Source organism: Mytilus galloprovincialis, chromosome 1 (genome assembly GCF_965363235.1).
Source record: "Mytilus galloprovincialis chromosome 1, xbMytGall1.hap1.1, whole genome shotgun sequence".
Classification (NCBI taxonomy): Eukaryota; Metazoa; Mollusca; class Bivalvia; order Mytilida; family Mytilidae; genus Mytilus; species Mytilus galloprovincialis.
The window spans coordinates 127,922,394-127,945,928 of NC_134838.1; the positions used below are offsets into that span (position 1 = coordinate 127,922,394).

The 23,535-nt window shown below is 30.4% G+C and overlaps 1 protein-coding gene across 3 annotated transcripts in view; it reads left to right on the top strand.

Annotated features, from left to right (window-relative positions):
- Positions 1-12,948, top strand: part of LOC143058621 (protein O-linked-mannose beta-1,2-N-acetylglucosaminyltransferase 1-like) — a 29,917-nt gene extending 16,969 nt beyond the window's left edge. For all 3 annotated transcript variants that reach the window (XM_076232100.1, XM_076232106.1, XM_076232111.1), the window contains 10 exons: positions 372-497; positions 1,284-1,342; positions 1,758-1,830; positions 2,250-2,378; positions 4,762-4,952; positions 5,424-5,532; positions 9,547-9,618; positions 10,433-10,474; positions 10,855-10,922; positions 11,585-12,948. In XM_076232100.1, the coding sequence (XP_076088215.1) occupies positions 372-497; positions 1,284-1,342; positions 1,758-1,830; positions 2,250-2,378; positions 4,762-4,952; positions 5,424-5,532; positions 9,547-9,618; positions 10,433-10,474; positions 10,855-10,922; positions 11,585-11,645 (930 nt within the window). In that variant the 3' untranslated portion in view covers positions 11,646-12,948. The remainder of the gene's footprint in view (positions 1-371; positions 498-1,283; positions 1,343-1,757; positions 1,831-2,249; positions 2,379-4,761; positions 4,953-5,423; positions 5,533-9,546; positions 9,619-10,432; positions 10,475-10,854; positions 10,923-11,584) is intronic.
- Positions 12,949-23,535: the final 10,587 nt, after the last annotated feature.

Genomic DNA, 23,535 nt, shown 5'->3' on the forward strand with positions numbered 1-23,535 from the left:
AGCTATATTTATCGAGCAACCAGATATTTGTTTGATATCAAATGTTTAATTGATTGAATAAAACAAAAATAATGTCTAACCAGCTTCAGAGTATGGTAAATAATAAGGAAGCTTACACCTTATGTTTAACAGAGGAAACACATTTCTTATACTTATTTGAAACTAAATGTCAGGCTATTCCAACTTAAAAATTTATTTTGTTTTGTTTCATCATAATGATTTTAATTATTCAGATCCATCCTGAGCACTTTATTGTTTGGCCATGTTTTTCTCTACTCTTGAAATGGTCAAATTTTTATTCATAGAGCAGTTCTCTCATATCTTTAGTGTAGATTCCACCCATTAATCAGCAAACATATACTTTTTTCCAGGAACCTTTACAGGTTACCAAGTTGTTTGGTTTGCGTGGCATACAGCACACACCTTTAGGTGTCAGGAATGCCAGAGTTTCTCAGCATTATAAAGCTAGTCTGACCGCTACATTTAATTTATATCCTGTAAGTATTTTCATATGTGGATTTATGAAAAGAGTATAATTTTTTTCAAGAAAATAAATTTGACTGTACTTTGCATATTATCATTTACTAAAGATGTATGTTCAAACAACGTTGTGAAATTGTTATTAAGTGCATGAACTGTCAATAAGTGAGACCTGAAAGTATTTGAATTGAACTGTATTATTACATATCCAATCATTATCTTTTCTACAATAATTACACCATATATAAGAATGCCAGATTTTGATTGGTTGGTAGCCAGTGTATTTTTCGCATATTCTAACAACCTGTTTTTCACCAATGCCGGTGAATATGCCTCAAATACCATGGTATTTGCATTTTGGAAATTCTTTTTTTTACCCTCACGATCATTTTCCTGCCAAATTTTTCGGTTATGACGTAACTTAAAGAAATCGAGCTAACACGTATAAGTATATGTATAATTCCCACGGTTCAATTGTAATATTCACTGATCCTCAAAATTTTGCATAAACATGTTTATGAATTACAGCTTAGAAGTAAAAAAAAGTTTTATTTTCACCTGTACAGAGGGCTTTAATCCAAATCTATTCGGAGTAATTAAGCAGATATATCATGTTATGGAGGAGTATTTGCGAAAAATACCAGTCTTGGGACTGAATTTCCATCGCCTGTCTGCTTGGGAATTTCACAGTCCCTTGACTGGTATTTTTGCAAATACCCTTCCATAACATGATATATCTGTTTAATATCAAATGATGTCCATACTCAGGATTTCAGTTCATATTAAATATATATCTTATACAGGAATCAAAGTATGCCATCATTATAGAAGAAGATTTGGATGTTTCGCCAGATTTCCTAAAGTAAGTTTAATACATATTTTTATTAAAAAAAAAGCATGATCTTACAATTAATTTTTTTTTAGGTTGTTTATTGAATAAACATCTTTAAAATTTTACCTAGTATGTTCCACACAGTCCTTGTTTACAAGGGATATAAAGTCTGTATAATGTCATGTTAAAAGAGAGAAACCAAATAGTTTTGACATGATTCACTTTAAAATAATTATGCTATTATAATTCTTCCTGAAGAGACGTTATAAGATAAAGGTATGCTTAAACATAAAGATATGGAGAATAGTTGTAAGAGACAGCAAATCAACACAAATTTCAGACAGATTTCTATAGTTGTATCTGTTGATTTTATTGGAACTATCCACATACGGTTTATACTACAAGTTGATTTAGTTATATAATCTACTTATGTTGTTTATTTTAGTTATTTTAGTCAGACCCTCCACCTTTTAGAAGAAGATGAATCACTTTACTGCATATCTGCTTGGAATGATCAGGTATTTAGAGAAATTTTGGGTACATTTGAATTCTTTAGAGTAATCAGATCGAAAAAAAAATAGAAAAAATGATTGAAATAGATATGTGGTTTCCATTGAAACATCAAGACTTTTGCAAGGAGTACTGTCCTTTTATATATAAAAAAAGTATGTATGAATTGAAATGTGACGAAGAGAGAAAAAAGGATACCCATTCATGTCTTCTTGCTTAATTTGCAGATATATTGTATATCTCTTCAAAATATTTATTTGTTCAAAAGAAATCTCCCCTGTCAAAATCACAGATTCTTAATTTCATTAAAAAGTATTGAAAATTTCAAATATTGAGTTTTTATTGCCTTGCTACAGAAGGAGAATCTATATATATTTTGAGCCTGGTTAAACATTTACTATTCAGGGTTTAACATGTATCACTTCAGGGTTATAACCATTCCTGTAAAGACGAGACATTATTATACAAAGTAGAAACTATGCCAGGTTTAGGATGGCTCTTAAAACGAAAGCTATATAAAAATGAACTAGAACCACAGTGGCCTACTCCTGAAAAAGTAAGTTTAAATTTGATTATTTGTTAAATTAAGCTTATTATTGCGATGCTATCTTTGTCGCATTATTAACATTGATAACGAGTCTTGCAATAATTTCTGAATTCACAGTACATGGAATATGATTTACTCTATTACACCTACAATTTAAGACAAAGGGAGATAATTCAGTTTAAAATATTGGTTTATTTTTTCTAGGCTTTTTATACGACCACAAAAATTAAAAAAATTGCGTCGTATAATGGTATCATGTCTTCCAAAAACGCATTTAGTTTTCTGACAATAACTTTAGATTTAGTGAATGGATCTCTATAAATTTTTACCAGAAGGTTTAATACCACTAAAGAAAGGTTGGGATTGATTTTGGGGATTATAGTCCCAATAGTTTAGGAATAAGGGGCCAAAAGGGGGCCCAAAATAAGCAATTTTGTCTTGCATTGATGGAGACAAAAAGTGAGACATAGGTATGTTGTTTGCGACATCGGCGGAGACGGCAGCGTGGACAATGTATAAGTTTGTGATTAGGTCTAGTTTATGGTGAACCACAAGTGGTAGGTCAATCATATTTGGTATGCAGTTGTATAAGCATCAGCATATCTCATTTCCATGGAGATAGTTCAGCTCCGCCCCCTTAGTCATGGTCTATTGACTTTGAAACTTTTGCTTATTTTACATGTATTAGTTTGTGATTAGGTCAGTTTATGGGGAACCACAAGTGGTAGGTCAATGATATTTGGTATATAGTTGTGTAAGCATTGGCATATCTCATTTCCATGAAGATAATTTGGCTCTGCCCCCATAGTCATGGTCTATTGACTTTGAAAAATTTTCTGAGTTATCATGTATTCGTTTGTGATTAGGTCAAAATTCAAGGGGAACCATTAGTGGTAGGCCAATGTTAATTGGTATTCAGTTGTATAAGCATTGGCACATCTCATTTCCATGGAGAATATTTGGCCTCACCCCTCAGTCACAGTGAAATGACTTTAAAACTTATCTAAGTTTACATGTATTAGTTTGTGATTAGATCAGTTTAAGATGAACTGTTAATGTTAAGTCAATGATATTTGGTATGCAAATTTATTGGCATTTGCAAGTATTGTTTCCATGGAGATTATATAGCCCATCCCCTCTTATTGACTTTGAAACTTTTCTATAGTTTACTAGTTAATGTTTGTATTTAGATTTGGGATCGACTTATAATAAGTCAATGGTCATGATGGTCTTTGGTATGCAGTTGTATAAGCATTGGCACTTCTCATTTACATGGAGATTGTTTAGCCATGTAACTCAGTCATGGTTCATTGACTTTAAATATTTTTATAACTTGTGTAAGATGTTAAAGTATTGCTAATTTGATTTCAACATTTGCATAATTAAAATTACAAATAGGCCAGACATATCTCTGTGATAACAGTTTATTGTATTTTCAAACAATAACTTGTGTTTAAGTGTACGAATCTCTCTGAAATTATACCACAAGTTTCCATAGCATGAAGTGATGGTTAGTAATGACTTTGGGGGGTTATGGCTCAAAATGTTTTGGAATTGGGGGCTAAATAAGGTGAAATTAGGGGCAAAAAAAGGGGGAAAACTAGGTTTTCCGGACAATAACTTTAGATTTAGTGAATGGATCTCTATAAATTTTTACCAGAAGTTTAATACCATTAAAGGAAGGTTGGGATTGATTTTGGGGGTTATGGTCCCAATAGTTCAGGAATTAGGGGCCAAAAAAGGGGCCCAAAATAAACATTTTTGTAGTTTTCAAACAATTACTTGTGTTTAAGTGGATGAATATCTCTGAAATTATATCACAAGATTCCATACCATTAAGGGATGGTTAGTAATGACTTTTGGGGGTTATGACTAAAAATGTTTTGGAATTAGGGGCAAAAACTAGGTTTTTCTGGTCAAGGGACAATTAAGACAATTTAAAAGCAGAGTAAGGAAGGGAAAAAAACAGTTAACATACAATGTTTGGTATGTTCGAATTAACCTCCCTTACACTACTTGTAAATAATGTATAAAGAAATGTCAGGTTTTGGACTTATTGCAAAAAAAAGGGGGGTGGTAGTAGTTTTCAATTTTTTTTTCTCCAAATTTTGAAAAGTTTGAAGAATAAATCTTTAATTGCACAATATTGCATAATAGATTTGTAAGATCTTGACATTTGTTTTGTGTCAGGAACTCATATTATGTCAATAATTTGATCACAATCCAAAAGACCTGTATCAAGCTTGAATGTTGTATCCATACTTGCCCCAACTGTTCAGGTTCGAGCTCTGCAATCATATAAAGCTGCGCCCTGGGGAGCATCTGGTTAATAATAAAAAGCAACATTTACATAAACCAGAATAAATGTTTTTCAATGTTTATATTTATACAGCAATGGGACTGGGATATGTGGATGAGAACCAATATGATTCGTAAAGACCGAGAGTGTATTATACCAGACATATCTAGGACATACCATTTTGGTTCTAAAGGACTTAATATGAATCCATACTTCCAAGAAGTCTATTTCAAAAAACATTCCTTTCTCACAAAACCTAATGTTAAATTAAAAGATGTGGACAGGTAAGACAGTCAATATTTATATTGGTATTCAGGGGGGAAAAAATTATTCCAACAGTATGAAATTCTATGGAAAATTTTCAACACAAAAGTGCCTACATCCACTTTACAAATCCAAAAATAAAAATTCAACACTTAAATTTACATTTTAATATCATTTACATCTATAAGCAGCCATTGCTAAATCATCTCTGTATGTTCAAAATGGACACTACCATCAGTTATGATCAAGATTCTTTGCTAGATGACATTTGTGTTTATATTAGGTTTCAGTTCAGTTTTTGTATTCCATAGCAAAAGTATGTCTGATGTAAGTATATATCTGATAAAGCTGCACCTAAATTCCAAATCATTTAATACAAGCTCATAAAGTTTTAGAACACAAAAATAAGAGAAAAGTCAGAAAACCAGCCTTCATATGTTGTTGTTGTAGTAATTGATTATTTGGCAAGTATATTTAAGTTTTATTTTCAGAATGAAGAAAGATGCTTATGAAGAATTAATAGTAGAATTAATCAAGTCATCTGCAATATTAGATCATACTTTAGATCCTTGTAAAGAAAACTTTATACCTCATAATCAGGTGAGTTCTCTTTGTTCATCTGTATGTCCATCCATACGTCCCAAACTTGGTGTCTGTTTACTAAATTAAGTATGCCTCAACCAACTGTAATGACACTAAAATACACTGCTTATTACCACAAAATACTGATCACTGTTGAATTTGTGTGGTGTCTCTTTTACCTCTGAAGAGTTATGCCCTTTTACAAATGGAAAAACTATTTGCATTTCCATTCTCTGAATTAAGTTTGCATCAACCAAAAGTTATGATTCTTATATGTGTTTATAAACACAAGACACAGATCAAGTATAAAATTTTGATTGCATCACATTTACCTTTCTAGAGTTAACTAACTCTTAAACAGTGGGCTACCGTAATCAGCCGTATATATATTACTCATATATGTATAATACACACCCATTTTCATCCCCTTAAGATCATGAAAAAAATTCGAGTAAAAAAAGTGGAAATAAAAATATTTGAAAAAAAGTCTCGGTCACTGTAAAAATTCTTTGAAATAAACTCATCAAAGATACCAGGACTAAATTTAGTATATACCCCAGACGTATTAATCCATGAATTTAATCTTCATTTATCTCTATCATAAAATAAAAAATAATATTGAAAATAGATTGTTGAATATTCAATTATGAATAAAAAAGATGTAAAACTAATAAAAAAAAAATTAGATTAAAAAAATAAACTTCTCCAGTATACATTAATAATGAAGAAAAAACAATATTTAAAATTATTTTTTTTTTTATTAAAATTGAAAACGGTCTATAGTTGGGTATAATCCACACCCCAACTACATATTTTTTACACAACCAAATTAAGTATATATAATAACACAGGGGCCTCCCTCAGTGGTAAAGTGTATTAAGTAGTTCTACTACTGTAATCACTAGCCAGTCATCACTGAGGTTGTGAGTTCGAACCTGCTTATGAAGGTACACTTGACTACAATCTTATTTGACTAGGATTGTCAGTTTTCCTATCTAAGGTCAGTGGTTTTCTAAGGGCACTCAGGCTTCCTCCACCCATAAAAACATATATATAATATAAAACACATGCAGGCATTTAAAGCATAATATATGATCAATACAAACAAAGCCAATCTTTAGAAAGTTATTCTGACTTTTATTGGTAGTTCATAAAACATAGTGTAAGTTGTTTGATATTTATAAACTTCTCTTTTTAAGTTTCTAAACTGTTGCTTTTGTTATGTCTCAGTCCTGCTATTTTTTTTAACTTAGATTTGATATTTCCGCAATTAAACATAATTTTTTTGCTAGCTTGTATTTTTGTTTGACATCAGTTTCAAGGCATTAATGGTCAGTAATAACCAAAATATAAGAAAATAATCAATTAACAACTTATATGCATTTTAACCATCCTTACATGTACTGTGAATTCATTATTCTCTAATTTTGTGCTATTTTCACATTTCCTGACCATTGTGAGAAAAATATTTCTCCTCACTAGTGAAAAATCTGTTCTCAGCAAATGATTGGTTGAAATTTAATTGTGACGTTAAATTTTCTTGTTTTCTTCTGAATTTTCTTATTGTGACGTCATGAAAAAAGGGGACCATGCCTGATGACATCACATCAAAAGTACACAATTTTCCTTAAATCTTTGAAAAAGAAGGATAAAAATCATAAGAGAAACAGATTCCACCACTGTAACTCGTGTATTACAATATTTCTCCACTCTCAACAGTTAAATTTTAATTATTTAAAATTTAACTGTTTCGAGTGGAGAAATATCCTAATACACTTGTTGCAATTGTGGAATCTATATTTATTCGTTGAATAAAATTGAGAAAGGAAATGGTGAATATGTCAAAGCGACAACCACCCGACCATAGAGCAAACAACAGCCGAAGGCAACCAATGGGTCTTCAATGTAGCGAGAATTCCCGCACCCGTAGGTGTCCTTCAGCTGGCCCCTAAAATATGCATAATAGTACAGTGATAATGGACGTCATACTAAACTCCGAATTATACACAAGAAACTAAAAATTAAAATCATACAAGACTAACAAAGGCCAGAGGCTCCTGACTTGGGACAGGCGCAAAATTGCGGCGGGGTTAAACATGTTTATGAGATCTCAACCCTCCCCCTATACCTCTAGCCAATGTAGAAAAGTAAAAGAATAACAATACGCACATTAAAATTCAGTTCAAGAGAAGTCCGAGTCTGATGTCAAAAGATGTAACAAAAGAAAATAAATAAAATGACAATAATACATAAATAACAACAGACTACTAGCAGTTAACTGACATGCCAGCTCCAGACCTCAATTAAACTGATTGAAAGATTATGTCTTCATCATATGAATATCAGGTACAATCCCTCCCGTTAGGGGTTTAGTATCATACTATCATAAAATATACGAGAGGAACATAACCCGTGTCATGCCAACAACTGTTTTTTTAGAAATAAATGTGTTTAGTTCCGATGCAAAGACCCTATCAGTGAATCAATGTTAAAGCCAAAATATGCAATCTTTAATGACCTGACAACAGTATCGTAACTATATCCCCTTTTAATAAGTCTATTTAAAGGTTTTGTTAGTTTCTGAGGAGAATACTGACATTTTTGTGCTTTATAAAGAATATTTCCATAAAATTTTGGATGTGAAATACCTGAACGTATAAGATGTCTGCATGTTGAGTTATATTTACGAATTATTTCCTTATACCGGTGATAAAATTTAGTAAATGTTTTGACCAGTTTGTGATATCGAAAACCCTGGTGTAATAATTTTTCAGTAATACATAAATTTCTCTCGCTAAAATCTAATACATTGTTACATACACGAGCGAATCGTACAAGTTGAGATATATAAACACCATAAGATGGTGACAAGGGAACGTCACCATCTAAAAATGGATAATTAACAATAGGAAATGAAAAATCATCTCTTTTATCATAAATTTTTGTATTAAGCTTCCCGTTTATGATATAGATATCAAGATCGAGGAAAGGGCAGTGGTCATTGTTATCATTAGCTTTATTTAAAGTAAGTTCTACAGGATAAATTTCTTTAGTATACATACTGAAGTCGTCATTATTTAGAGCCAATATATCATCCAAATATCTAAAAGTATTGTTAAATTTTTGTATCAAATGTTGTTTTGATGGGTCTTTGCTAATTTTAGTCATAAATTGTAACTCATAACAATACAAAAACAGGTCCGCAATAAGTGGTGCACAGTTAGTCCCCATTGGAATTCCAATAACTTGACGATATACGGAATCTCCAAAGCGAACAAAAATGTTATCAAGTAAAAATTCAAGTGCATAAATAGTATCAAAGCATGTCCAATTGACATAGTTCTTTTGTTTATTGCTACTAAAAAATGATCTAAAAGAGTTTGAACATATGTACTCGCATTCCGACTTTTTAAATGCCCAGTTAATTAGGGATGTGAATTTTTTCTTAATAAGAATATGAGGCAAAGTGGTATATAGGGTAGAAAAATCAAAACTTTGAACAGATTCAAAATCACCAATATATGCATGCAATTTATCAAGTACTTCCAACGAGTTTTTGACACTCCAAAAGTAATTAATTCCACTATTTTCAAAGGCCTTATTTGAACAATTTATTATCAATACCAATTTGCGTGGGTTTCAAGGGTACAGATGAACCAGGAATTCAAATATTCAACGAATTACAAATATTATATAGGCTGTGTTTTCAGAGATTGGCAAAACCACATTATCAAATATCCACGAAAATGCAATTTTTCCTCAACCCACGAAAATTGATACCCACGAAAATAGAATCCACAGTATGTCAATATGAACGGATAATACATGATATGGTGACCTACTTGTCAGTAATCATATTGTTGATTTATTTATAAGTTTCTGGGTAATAAATCATAGATAAGATAACAAAAGTAAAGTATTTATAGATGTCAGAGATTCAGAATCTTGTTTTTTTTTCTCCTGTATGTTTATTACCTCTTGCTAGTCCATTACTTTGTCAACAGTTCAAAGATGTTTTTGTTTTCATTTCAGTTAGAACCTCATTTAATGTATATTTCCATGAATATATCAACAGATTATGTTACCTGGAAACAGTTAGCAAAGGTAGGTTATGTTTAGTACACACATAAGTTTTCATCAGGATTGTCACAGGGAAAATACGTTTCTATTCAGTCAGTGTTAAATATTCACTGTGCTGTTAGATAAAGGATTCATACGACACTGACAGAGAATATAAATATTTCAATTATAATTAATTGGCGTGTCCTGATATGAACATTAACTACCATTCAGGTATTCATTTTTCTTCACATGGAAATAGGGAATATGTCAAAGAGACAACATCCCGTCCAAAGACCAGAAAACAGCCCAAGGCCACCAATGGTTCTTCAACACAGCTAGAAAATCCTGAACTAGAAGGCAGGCTTCAGCATGGCTTCTAAAAAAAATGTGTACTAGTTCAGTGAAAATGGAAATCACACTAAACTCAAAAACATAGAAGACTTACAAAGGCTAAAGAGTCTTGATGTAAAACAGGCTCAATAATGTGGCAGGGTTAAACATGTTATTTATCAAAGAATGAAAGATTGAAAAGCAAGATTAGAAGGATTTAGGTTATTCAGATGATTGTGAAAGTTTGGTTATTGGTCAATTTATATCACACAATGGTCCAAAAAATAGTGGGTATTAGCAAATCTAACGAAAGAACATCACTTTTATTGCTGTTTATTATCTAGACAGCAATTGCTTTGGTGTCTTCACAATGAACTTTAAATCTCACACATTACACCAAGAACTTATTGTATAGATTTAAAATGGTTGAAAATCTTTCATAATGTGTTGTCAATACTGAATGCCATAATAGCCTTGTCTTTTTGAATTATAAGCTGATACCATAATATTACTTTATATTTTTTAGTGCTATCATCTATGGGACCTGGATGTCAGAGGTTTTCACAAGGTATTAATGCAGATGATATTTATGGAGTATATACACTACCTATTAAATCCACCATTTGATATCAGTTCCCACTTTATTTTCGTGCTAAGAGACTGTATTGATTTCCTGATAAACACTCTGAGGTCTCAATAGACTAACACATGTTAATCTTTTTATAGATGCTTCAGACCTTGTAGAAAAAGGGAGATAACTCTCTATATTAATTTGTAGTTGATTGATAATGCATGATGCATTTTGCTAAATTGAATATTTAAAAATAAAACAAACTTAAATAAAAAAATTGATGACATTTATCAGATTCATTTTAATAAGAAGTTAAGGATTAAAAAATAATTTTAATGACTTTTATTGTTAGAACAGTGTTATCTTTCTTTACACAGAGTATGTGGAGACTATTCATTAATGGTACACCTGTAATGATGGTTGGTGTTCCTGCTTCTCCTTACAGGTAATAAGTCAAGTCAAGAAATATTCACAAAACATTTTGGGCTTATTTCTTTCTTCTAATTTAATAACAATTTCCAAAGTTAGTCTTAGATTTACTTGAAGTTTCACCTCTTATAACACTTCCACAAATTTGCGTCGTTTGTTTACTCTTATTTTTTAGTGTAAATTCACATTGCGATAAGACGTGTCATGGTACTTGTCTATCCCAAATTCATGTATTTGATTTTGATGTTATATTTGTTATTCTCGTGGGTTTTTGTCTGATGCTTGGTCCTTTTCTATGTGTGTTACATTGTAGTGTTGTGTCGTTGTTCTCCTCTTATATTTAATGCGTTTCCCTCAGTTTTAGTTTGTTACCCCCATTTTGTTTTTTGTCCATGGATTTATGAGTTTGAACAGCGGTATACTACTGTTGCCTTTGTTTATAATATTTTTTAAGAATTTACACATTGTCAAATTGAAAAAGTGACAGTTGCACACAAAGGAGAAAGATAATAGTTGTCAACAAAACATAACACATAAAGAGATGACAATTGTACACAAATTATTACACAAAGAATAAAAGATGACAGTTGTACAAAATATTACACAAAGGAATAAAAACATGACAGTTAAAACACAAAAAAACTAAAGATTATTTAGAGATTTCATTTTGTATTTCAGAGTTTATAAGCCAGAAAATATAAAACCAATATACATTCCAGAACCAACAAAGAAGACTTGAAAACTTGATGAAACATATCTGTGATAAGAACATAATGATAAGAAATTGTCAGATCTGAATTTATATACTGTAACTTCAGAAATTATTGCATGGATTTATTATTGCGATTTTGTCATTTTATACTAAAATGCAATTTAAATTTTTTGCAATATTGAGAAAAGTCCTGTTTAATTCATATAAAAAAATTTAAAATGTGAATTAAATTATTATGATTATAACCCTATCGCATTTTTCGTAATAAAAAAAACATCGCAATAATTTCTTGAATTTACAGTACTGGTAATTAAGAAACTATTTATAAAACTTTACAAACATCTTAAAACTTGTATGATTGAAATACAGTCATTTTTTTTTAATTTGAATAATTTCTTTCAGCATTTTTAACATAAGATTTAATCCTTTTTTCCCCTTGAAAAGTTATGAAGCCAGCAGAAAATTTTCAAACATACATTATATTAATGTAGTATTTTTCAAATGGTGGAAATATTCTTTTAATTTTGGATGATAATATCATCTAACCTCAAAATTCATAGAGTTAAATCTACCATTGATGTAGATATTCTGTATATAAAGTTTGGAATACCTCTATTGTTTAGTTTTAGTCCCATTGGATGAATCAATGTATAAAAGGTATCATGCAAATGCTTAACTTTTTATAGCCTGCATCAGAGGAGCTAAGACATATACTTTTTACCCTTTTCTTTCCTTCCAGTATTGCATTTTCAATATATTGTTACAATATTATAATTTTAAGATCGAGTTTGTCTTTCATTCTGATTGTTCTATTTGGTTATGTTTACAGATCTATAACTATTTGTAATACAATTGTATAATGATGAGTTAATGATCAACTATAAATTCCATATTGTGTTCTTTTGATTGTGAAAATGTCATGAACATTGTTCTTGTTAGGACTCTTTCATTACCATGAATTGCTTTTGAGAAATTTTTTGTTTTGATCCAGTTTATGCATTATAACTTTGAAGGAAGGCTAAATGGTTTATTTTACTCCTGCTAGATTACCTATTTGATTCTATGTAACACATTTCTGTTACACATTTCTCAGCAACTACAAGTTTCATTATGAAATGTTTTTTTGATTGGCTAACAACAGGTAGATAAAAGAAAAACTTGATAAAAATCGTGTTTTCAGGATCTTATCAAAAAAAAGGTAATTATAAGTATCAAATGCTTCTGTAAGTATTTTATAGGGTTGATATGTACATGTAATTATAATACTGATACTAATTACTTTTAAAGCATAATAAATCAATTTGATATTTATCAAATTATAAATCTCCTTGTTGAAACTGTTTATAATTGTTGTTGTCTCATGATTTTTACGGGTTGAGCATACATTTGAACATACTTGGGAGTTCATCCTTTAGAACAGTTACATGATCTTGTCAAAATTTTCTGATATGTAATATTGCTGTTGTGAAGAATGTACGGGAAAATATCATTTGGGATTTCCTTGGTGTTTGATACTTCCATTTATTGTATGAATTTACATATCATTATCATAAAAATAAACCTTCCTTTTAAACAAGTATGACTCTTCTTTTACACAAAATCATCAGCCATTATCTTTTGCATAAAAATGCTTTTGATTTATTCTAATTGTGCAGAATACATTTAGGTATACTATACATGCCAAAAATTAAAAACCAAATATAATCCTTGTTGTGGTTGTGACAGTATTTACATTTTTTGCAGATTTTTATTTTTGTTTATAATTTATATGTTATAGCTTTATACCATTAATTAGTAATAATAAATTTTATAACATTGTTTAAAATTTTTCACGGAAAGTTTTAGAATGATTATAACTTCAATTTCAACTTATTTCAGTATCATGAACTTCTTGATATCTAATGTATTTTCATTTATTTCTTTATTATGGTGAATTTATTTGAAATTTATAGATAGTTGTTAATACTTATATATTTAGTTTTATTTCATCATGCCTCATATATTGTTGGTATATTCTTGACATGTCATTTCTATAATAACTGGTTTCAAAAGTAAGTAAATGTTAATGTACAGATTCTATTTATTATCATCAGGGTTAAGTTATAATTTGCCAAAGTCACAGAAAGGACATTTGCTTTAGTTTTAATATGATCTTTCATTTATTTTAAAATTTTGAATTTAGAATTTTCACAGATACTAGCCAAACTAAATTCAAAAGATAATTTATGAGTTCAATGTAGTAGTAAAATTTTTCAGAATTAGAAAGCCAATGTTTCTTGGTATTTCTTGCTTCATTATATTGTTTTGAGCTCTTTATTTATATTTTCAGGTTATTTTCAGTGTTTATTCTGTTCTGATTAACTGAAGAACAAACAGATTTAAACTAGATCTCAGTTTATATTATGCTTTACATACATTAAGTTAGGCACTTGTCATCCTTCTTTTCAGATAGTTTAAAATCTGTCAGTTTTCACATTTATCTTTCAATTTATAACTGAAGAGTTATCTCCCATTAAGTGTACATGTTAACTGAATAAAAATAATCAAAGTATCCTCCTATTGTTGTTTACCTGTTTAGTAAGACTGGAGCAAGTAATTGTTTCTTTAAACCATACAAGAACTTTAGTATTTTATTGGACAATTAATGGCTGTTGGCCTTAAAAAAATTTAAAACACCAATATAAACTCTGGTTTAAGAGTGTACAATACTTGAATGTTGAAAAGGCATCACGACTGATTGTTTGAAATTGAATTATGTTTGGTTAACATTACAAGAACAAAAATAAAGAACAAATCGTTTAAGTAAGTTATGCTGAGCGAGAAAACTTGGTTGATCGACATAAAATTCAAAGAAAAAAGGAAACTCGTACAAATGACAAGTATTTTTTTATTTCAGCTGACTCAAACTCAGTCAAATGTCAAGTAGAAGTGATGAGTTAAACAATATCTGTATGTACAATAGAGAATAGATTGAAACAGTATTTGGGACGGTTTAGACATAGAAACAAGTTCACTTTTGAAGACTGTACGTATAAAAAAAATGTTTACTCGTTAAAAGAGGTTTGCTTTTGAAAAAATAGGAAAAATATAGTTGTTTACATTCAAGAACTGGATAATAAAATTGACATGAGGTATAAATCCCTGATATCCCTTTAACTAATAATTTTAACTTTAACTCTTAAATAGTTTTAATTTCAACTCTAATTGGCACTATGATTCACACTCAATTCACACTCCATTTTAGGGGTTAAAAGTCATGTCCACTAGATTAAAAGTAGTGTGCACACGTTTTGAAAACCTTGCTCACCAGTTTAAAAGTGGTGCTTTTCAGTTTAAAAATTGTTGAAAATAAGAATTGAGTGGCAGCATATATAAACTACTGTTATTGTAATATAGTATAGATAAGAGCAAGTCTCATTTTACAGAATATTTACTCACACAATTGCTTTAAAAAAATAATAAAAAGGGGTTTTCCTTGAGAGTACATGTGATATGATACAAGTTACATTTTAATGATATATATGTTAATGTTCATCTCACATTGTTTTGAATTTTTAATTTACAATATCAATCCTGACCTTCTTTGATGGCATACCAATAATCATTTTGATCATAAATCATCGTATTTTACAATATAAAATATCTTTATTTTGTTTTGATTGTAATAAACATACATCATTCATTTATAGAAATTAAAAGCAATAAATTATATATTTTGAATCGTTTTTAATCTACTGTAACCTCTGTATTACATCTAGATCAAATAAGTCCTTTGATGTTTTTCTGGTTGAAATAAAAGAACAGAACAATGTGTATAAAATCCTGATGTAGTAACGAAATAGCAGAGGTAAATGTAGGGGGATGGGGCATGCCCCGCCCCATACTTTTGTTGGGAAAATTTGGTTGATTATATAGGGAATAACTGAGTGGATTGGGCCCCCTCTTCATTATAGCCAGTCAGTGCACACCTTCTTCTGTTAATTACTGGATCCGCCACTGAATAGTATAGTCATAGTCGGGGTTTTAGTAGTATAGTCAGGGTGTAGTAGTTCATAGCAATAGTATAACACACCATGTGATCAGTATTATATTACAGAAGTTACACTGCATGACATGTAATTGATGTTACAGTATATAGTTATTGCATGACTTGTTACATCCTGCCTCAGCTGATTTACAGAAGTCACCAATTACACAACTTAAAATAAATATGATCAGATTGCTGGGATGTATTATAACTTTTAATTTTCAATAAACTATAAAACCCTTTCTATGGCATAGTCACCCAAACTGACACCTTAAAATGTTGGAAAAGGCTGGTTTAATTTAGCTTCTGCAACCTGCAGAGGAAGATGGGGCTGAGTTATCCCAGTTTCTGACCCCTGTAGGAGGCAATTAGGCCATAATATTATGCCGCCTGTAGTTTAGGATGGGGATAGGGTTTTATCTCACCTTCTGCAGGAAGGAATTTTGTATCGTACCATCTGTCACCTGTGTACAGGAATAGAAGAAGTACAGATATTTATATTGCCATCTGTCACTTGCTGACATACATGATCTTCCAATTTATAATTTTTCCTTTGAAAATTTAACATCAGAAATATCTTTACATCTTAATGCCCTACAACATGTTTTCCCCAAAATAACCACATATCAAACAGGGTTTGTTTATTCATAGAAGTTGAATTGGAATCTTGTGTATAGATAAGGACAGATTTTCATCTCACCCTCTTTCCCCTGTAGAAGGGGAAAGGGGCATAAGTTAAAGACAGATTTTCCTCCTATTCCCACTTTTTATAAATCTGGTAAGAAAAGTTAAATGTTCAAGTACCTTATAAAACTGTGTTCTTTATAGTCTAACAAGAATGTGTCCCAAGTACATGGATGCCCCATCTGCATTATCATCTTCTATGTTCAGTGGACCGTGAAAATTGGATAAAATCTCTAATTTTGGCATTAGAATTAGAAAGATCATATCATAGGGAACATGTTAACTAAGTTTCAAGTTGATCGGACTTCAACTTCATCAAAAACTACCTTGACCAAAAACTTAAACCAAAAATTTAACCTGAAACTGGACAGAGGAATGGACGGACGAACGAACAGATGAATGAACGGACAGACGGATGGACGCACAGACCAGAAAACATAATACCCATAAATGGGGCATAAAAATTGTTGATATAAAAAAACGTCTCATTCTGTCTAACATAGATTTGCAGGTTTTGGCACATTTTCACTGTTTATGTATTCATAAACTTAGTTACTTATATTGTCATAAAGCGGACATTCAAGGAGTACATGTTCCTCAGTTTTCATCTTACTATCACATATTAAGCAAGTCCCTTTCATGCATTTGTATAAATTCTTAATGCCTGGTTTCCTGAATTGAGAATATGCTCAACGTTGAGCAGGAAAAAGTGTTTTTAAATAAAATTAACAACTAATTTCGGTTTTGAATGTTCTATATCATATTATGTCCTGAATTTGTTTCCACCACTATCAATACGTCTTACAGGTTGCACTTTGTAAATACAGCTGTTTCTCAAAACACGCCTCTTTTGGGGAGTAATTGAATATTCATAGAAAAATAATTTTGTTTACATACTGGTTCCCAGTTATGCTCTCTGTGTTCCATATCGCAGAACCAGAACTTGGGAATGTTACCAGTAAATAAACACGTGCATATTGTTTACATTGAAATCTGTGGTAACCTTTCATTTGAGGTAGGGGTAGTTAAGAAAATTAGTGTAAGTTTAAACTCTGAGAAGTTCAGGGCATATAAACGTTGAAAATATGCCGCACAGCTCTATATTTTGACCTTTGAAAAAAATTGTGGTGCATTTGAACTTTCAATTCTAGGATAAGATTTTTTTCAAAACTTCATAGTAAAAGTGGTACAGTTTTAGCCGTAAAAGGAGTTCCTATGGGAAATTGCATTATCAATATTTACAGAAATGCAACCTATATAGGGTGAAAAAGGGGAACATTCAGAATTTAACCAAATGTGCTTTTTTTCACAGATTTTAAAGAAATTAACTCAAATAAGAAGTTTTATAAATATTTAATGAAGATTGATAGAATCCTGGGCCTTAAATATGATAACTCAGCATAAATTCACAGTTTACAGTATGCATAGTTTACTTAAAGTCCTGGATACAAAATTAAATCATAATATTTGCATATTTGTAAGTTAAATTGTTAAGAAGTGCTTATATTTACTCTTCGCAGTCATTGAAACTCATAGATCCTTCCTGAATATTATTTATGGGGTATTTGTGTCCTTTCGATAACCCAAAAGTAAGCCGCAACACCTAAATCTGCTTTTTTGTCACCACGGCATAATAAATACAAGCTAGAAAAACAAAAATATCTCAAGAAAACTTACAATAGTGTGCTCTATCCTGAATATGTACTAAGTATTCCAAATTGCTAGAAACAGCAGAATGATTTAGGAAATTTGAGGCCCCAGGGGCAAAAAACATAGAAAATTGCCTACCCCCTGGGTCATAAAACAAATAATTTAACTTGTAAATGCTATGATTTTATGATTTTAAAGTTCTTGATATAGAAAACAATAACTATGCTTGGAAGTTATGCAAAAATCAGATGTTAGTAGTCATCTCTACAACATTTTAAGTGAATTTATATCTCAGACTGGTATCTGCATACATACAACTATTGCAAATATGGCTTTGTTTGAACACTTCTAGTATATATAGTAGCTAAATTGTGTCAGATATATGGTTACAGATGATACTGTTGTGACAAGAATTCTAAATTGACCATTTGAGGCAGAAAATGTGTTCTTTAATTGACAAATAGGCATACAGTAAGATGTGGACTGGAGATAGAGGCTGGATTGGATACTTTATATAATCTTGAATGTTGTAATGATTGACTGCTAAACATTACATTTATGATATTCTGATATGCTTTCAATATGTTATCAAAACAGTTTTTAACAGGTTCTAGGCAGTTTTTATCAGAAAATATGCAAATAGGATAAGCTGGCAATAATTAAAGTCTTGTTTTCAAACTCTTTAAAAAATTAAAACAGGGGAGGGGGTATAAAATGTATAGTAAAGAAAAACTTAGAGTATACACAGTGATTTCTTTAAGACTTTAATTCTGATAAATGAGTATTAATGTGAGAAAAACTGATTTTAGAGAGTTTTCTATTTGAATAAATGTCTGTATAGGTTGCACTTTGTAAATACAGCTGTTTCTCAAAACACGCCTCTTTTGGGGAGTAATTGAATATTCATAGAAAAATAATTTTGTTTACATACTGGTTCCCAGTTATGCTCTCTGTGTTCCATATCGCAGAACCAGAACTTGGGAATGTTACCAGTAAATAAACACGTGCATATTGTTTACATTGAAATCTGTGGTAACCTTTCATTCGAGGTAGGGGTAGTTAAGAAAATTAGTGTAAGTTTAAACTCTGAGAAGTTCAGGGCATATAAACGTTGAAAATATGCCGCACAGCTCTATATTTTGACCTTTGAAAAAAATTGTGGTGCATTTGAACTTTCAATTCTAGGATAAGATTTTTTTCAAAACTTCATAGTAAAAGTGGTACAGTTTTAGCCGTAAAAGGAGTTCCTATGGGAAATTGCATTATCAATATTTACAGAAATGCAACCTACAGAAACTCAATGGGGATCATCTGTCCTTTCATTTTTAAAATTGGTTAAAAGTTTATCGTTCTAGTTTGGCTAACAACGTAGTTTTATGAATGTTCGTGTTATTATACCAGTGGCTTTCTTGTATGTAACCTGAATCTCTGTTTCTCTTGCTTTTCTCCAGGCGATTGTGTGTAGTGGAAAAACAGTGTGTTGTAGTGACCAAATACATTATGTATTAGTGAATAAATTGCGCCATCAACCATTGCATGAAATATGTAAAGTTTTAAAAAAAAGTCTTTGAAAGGACTAAAATGTAACTTTACCATTCCAGTTTATGATATCTGCTGCTGCTAATGTGTTAGATTTTTTTGAATTGAGTACTGAAGATTAACATACACCCAACTGTGTTGTGGTCAGTTAGCAGGAATTGGTCACCTTTGGTAGTTTGTGCCAAAATACTCTCTAAGTTGATTTCACTAAACTTTTCTTCTGTAAAGCTGGTAGAACCTTATTGTAAGATTTGCAAGTTGGGAAAGTTTGTTTTAATATTCTCTATCATAAAATTTAAGTTTATCTGACTAATATTCTTTATTTTATGGTCAGGCTTAGAAAAAGAAAAAAACATGTTACAAATGAAGTGTATTCATTTTTTTTTTAATATTATACTTCAACGGTTTAAGAACATATTTTTTCTTTTAAAAAAAACAGGTATATCTTAGATGAATTTTAATTAACCTTGATTGTTATTAAAACAAGTTATTTATCAAAACATCTATTGTTTTTTACTTGTTGGAATAGAAGGAATGTGATTTTTCAAAGTTCATCTCACCCTCTGCCCCCTGTTAAAGGGGAAGGGGCATGCCATTAGATGGGGACAGATTTTCATCTCACCCCTGTCCCCTGCAGAAGAGGGTAGTTTTTCAGTCTGATTTTTTATCACCTTTATGTAACTTTATGTTTGGTTTAGTTGTGTTGATTACTATGTCTAGTCTATAATATAAAACATATCAGATAATTTGGTAAAACAATATCCCCTGGGTATACCATATCATTATCAAAAATGTCCTTTGTTGCTTTTTTCGTGGATTGTAATTTTATGACTATTTTACTGTGATAACCTAGATGATTGTATAGTAATTATGCAATTATTTTAAAAGTCTAGTTATGTTTAAAAAGTATCTATAAATAAAAATCATTATGGTGAAATTTCATCTGATCTCCAAGGACTGAAGTATGCAGTATTTCAAAAACTTGGTTGATTATATCATTACTGGTAATTTGTGCTTTTAAAGTTGTTTTGTTATTATGAATTTATGAGTTTTCTACGTTAAAGTCATTTACACTACCAGAGATCCAATGTTTTTACGTCTAATGACGGCCAAAAATTTAAACGATTCAGAATGTTTCATTGCAAACTTATTTCAGAGTGAACAAGTGTTTTCTTGTAAAACTTTTATTTTATTGTCTGCTCATGGAATTAACACCAATACTTTCAAATACTTCTAACAAAGGAGTAGGTTCAGTAAGACCTCTTTTTGGCCCCAAAATATAGCAATTTTACAAAATTGTGAAAATGTAATCTTTTAGCTATTTACTGGAAAGTCGAATGCTTCTGCTACATAAATATGGGCTGTTTTTGACAATACAATGTACATATATCGGGTACTAGCATCATTAAGTCATGCTAAATTACTGAAATCTTCACAATTTTAGCATTTTAGTTAAATTTTAGACGGTTTCCGTCTTAAATGAAAGTAGCCGCATTCATGTTCATTCATAATATTGAATTGTAAGTTGTATTTGCTGATAATACAAAACATATATAAACGTTGAGGATGAACACGGATGCGTCCACTTTCTTTTTTGACAAAAACCATCTGAAAAGTAACGTTTTTTTACATATTTAATAGATTTTTCATATTTAAGCTTGAATCAGAGCGCTTTTAATGACTAAATCAGTTAAAATCTTTCACATAAACTAATTGAATCAATTGAAATAGACACTTAAGTGTTTAAAAAGTGTCCAAAATCTTTCGTTAGATGAACATGAAATTTGAGGCCAAAATTTGCCCTTACCGGACATACTCCAGTCCTTAAGAAAGGTTATTTTGTCAAAAATGTAAATATTTTGACTTTTGTCAAAAATGTAAATATTTTGACGACAACTTTATATGAACCGTGGTTGAGTAACTCTGTTTACTCAATGGCTAAAGTAAAGAACAGAGTATACAAGTCTGTTATTACACAATATTTTTTAATTTGAATGAAAGCAATATTAAAGGTAAATCGATTTCTCTACCAGACAGAGAAATGTCTCCTGTACTATACCTTACTAGTTGTAGGAAATACATGCAGATGAATAGTATTTCTGGTTTTAAATTTTTTCGATAGATTTACATGTATATCATGTATAATTATCCAAGTGTAGGTATATAAAGTTAAAAAATAATTTCTTTGCAACTTAATGGGTCATTAAAATTATTAATGTTCAAACAAATTTAATGTAATATAGAGAAGTAAAATATTTGTGTCTCCTACACATCGATAACCTTGTAGTCATTGCTAAGTACTTTTTAAATTTTCTACCCACCTGCAAAGTGATCAGATCAATTTAGATTTTAATCCCATTTATTCTGATCTTTTATGATGACTCAATATTTGGCAAAAAATCATACAATTATTATTCCTTTATATTTTTATTTTGAAAATAATCATTGACCTGATTATAAAATACATAACTATAAGTAGCACACAGTGTGTAGGAGGGAGGCATTGTTTTGTTTGTGAATTACTCACACATACATTTTAAAGTGTTACAGTTTTGTAAAGATTTTAATTCTTTATATGAGTGTTTTAAATAGGATCAAACTTTGTTGTTTTTTCTCACACCAACCCAATGTCTTTATTCTGAATCAATCAAAGATTATCCTTGGCAGATGACAAAGAAAACATTTACATGACCTTGTTTTTACAACAATAACTGACATTCTTACATTAAAGAAAAACAATCATATATTGGTATTATATTGTTCTTTAAACCTATCCTTTTTATAGTTTGTAAGATAAAAGAGATAAAATATCACAAATTGTATACGAAGCCTTTTTTTTATCAGCCCCTAAATTATGAAGCCATATAAATGTTTTAAGTTTTATGAAGCCATAGAAATGTTACTATAGGGAAAACTGGTGAAAAGGGGGGGGACTCTGAGAACAGATTATTTTTATAATTAAAACAAAATGAGAAAGGGGGGTGTTTCATAGACTAGTCTACAAAGTTGTTGTTTGGATTAGTGTACACGATCCACTGGTAGTAATGAGAATTTATGTTTTTGAATTTATTTACCATTCAGTATTTTTAATTTTTTTTTAATTATTTCCCAGATGTGAAAAAGCTAACATAAGACATAAGACATAAGACATAAGACATTTTATTTCACTAAAGCCCCCACATGGGGTATGTTAATACAACATTTTTTAACAAACAATAAAAGTGTGAACATATTTACATTAGAACAACATGGTTAACAAAGGTGCAATAATAGTATATATAATTAATGCAGATATTTGACAGGAAGTACAAATTATAGTAACATGATTAAGCACATGTATTAAAAGGTTTTAATAACACTTTTGCAAAATTTTGCTATTCCAGTAATTGTAAATAAATCTGATGTATTCATCAATTAAATATTTTAAAACATTTGGGTTATTACATATATTTAAAGGTATAAATTTAGCTCTTACATTGTTGAAAAAGGTACATTTGAATAAGTAATGAAACTCATCACCAAGTTCATTAGCATTACAAAGATTACAATGTCTTTCACTTCTATCAATATTAAAAAATCTGCCCGTTTCATTGGGCAATTTATTACTAAGGCAACAAAATTTACATAAATACATTCTTAGATCAGATGGTAACACCGATAAATATTTCTCAAAACAAAAATCAGATTGTATATTCTGTAATTAAGACATTTTGCAGAATTCATAATGTTATTACTCCAGTTCAACATAAATTTATCACTTAAACATTTCTTGACATTCTTACTAATATTATCAGATTTAGCAATATCATCCCACATCAAATTAAATCCACATTCATACAAAGTACTTTTAATTTCTAACAACCATTTAGAGTGATAGATACCCCTTTTACTAAGCTGATACAATATAGAATACAGTGTATATGAATTTTTTTCTCTTTTACCACACATGATACGTTGCCAGAAACCAACCGGTATTCAGTACGTAGGTGAAACTGGGCGATATTTATCTAAACGCAC